Below are 310 nucleotides of genomic sequence, written 5' to 3' on the forward strand. Positions count from 1 at the left end.
GCGCCGAGCTGGTCTCTTCCTCTTCTCCCAGGTACCTGGCGAGCGGCTCTGGAGACACCACTGTCCGCTTCTGGGACCTCAGCACGGAGACACCACAGTTCACAGCCAAAGGTGGGTGCGGGGGTGTCCGGGAAGAGCAGATGCTGACCGCTTCCCTCATGGAGCCCTTGCCTGCTTGGAGGGGGTCCACAAGCAGAGCAGAGCCTGGGTGCTCCCTGACGTTACGGGCTGGGACCGTGGCTTGCAGAGGGAGTAGCTCTCTTTGGCTAACAAAGCAGAGGAAGAGGGGCTGGGTGGGGGGGAAACGCGG

At 63.5% G+C, this 310-nt stretch overlaps 1 protein-coding gene across 1 annotated transcript in view; it reads left to right on the forward strand.

The window, feature by feature from the left end:
* Positions 1-29: 29 nt before the first annotated feature.
* NLE1 (notchless homolog 1 (Drosophila)) overlaps positions 30-310 on the forward strand; it is a gene marked incomplete at its 5' end in the record, with an annotated part of 5,909 nt that continues 5,628 nt past the window's right edge. Inside the window, one exon of the mRNA XM_009875536.1 lies at positions 30-111. Within this exon, the coding sequence (XP_009873838.1) occupies positions 30-111 (82 nt within the window). The remainder of the gene's footprint in view (positions 112-310) is intronic.

The sequence above is a fragment of the Apaloderma vittatum genome, unplaced genomic scaffold, assembly GCF_000703405.1.
Source record: "Apaloderma vittatum isolate BGI_N311 unplaced genomic scaffold, ASM70340v1 scaffold12138, whole genome shotgun sequence".
Classification (NCBI taxonomy): domain Eukaryota; kingdom Metazoa; phylum Chordata; class Aves; order Trogoniformes; family Trogonidae; genus Apaloderma; species Apaloderma vittatum.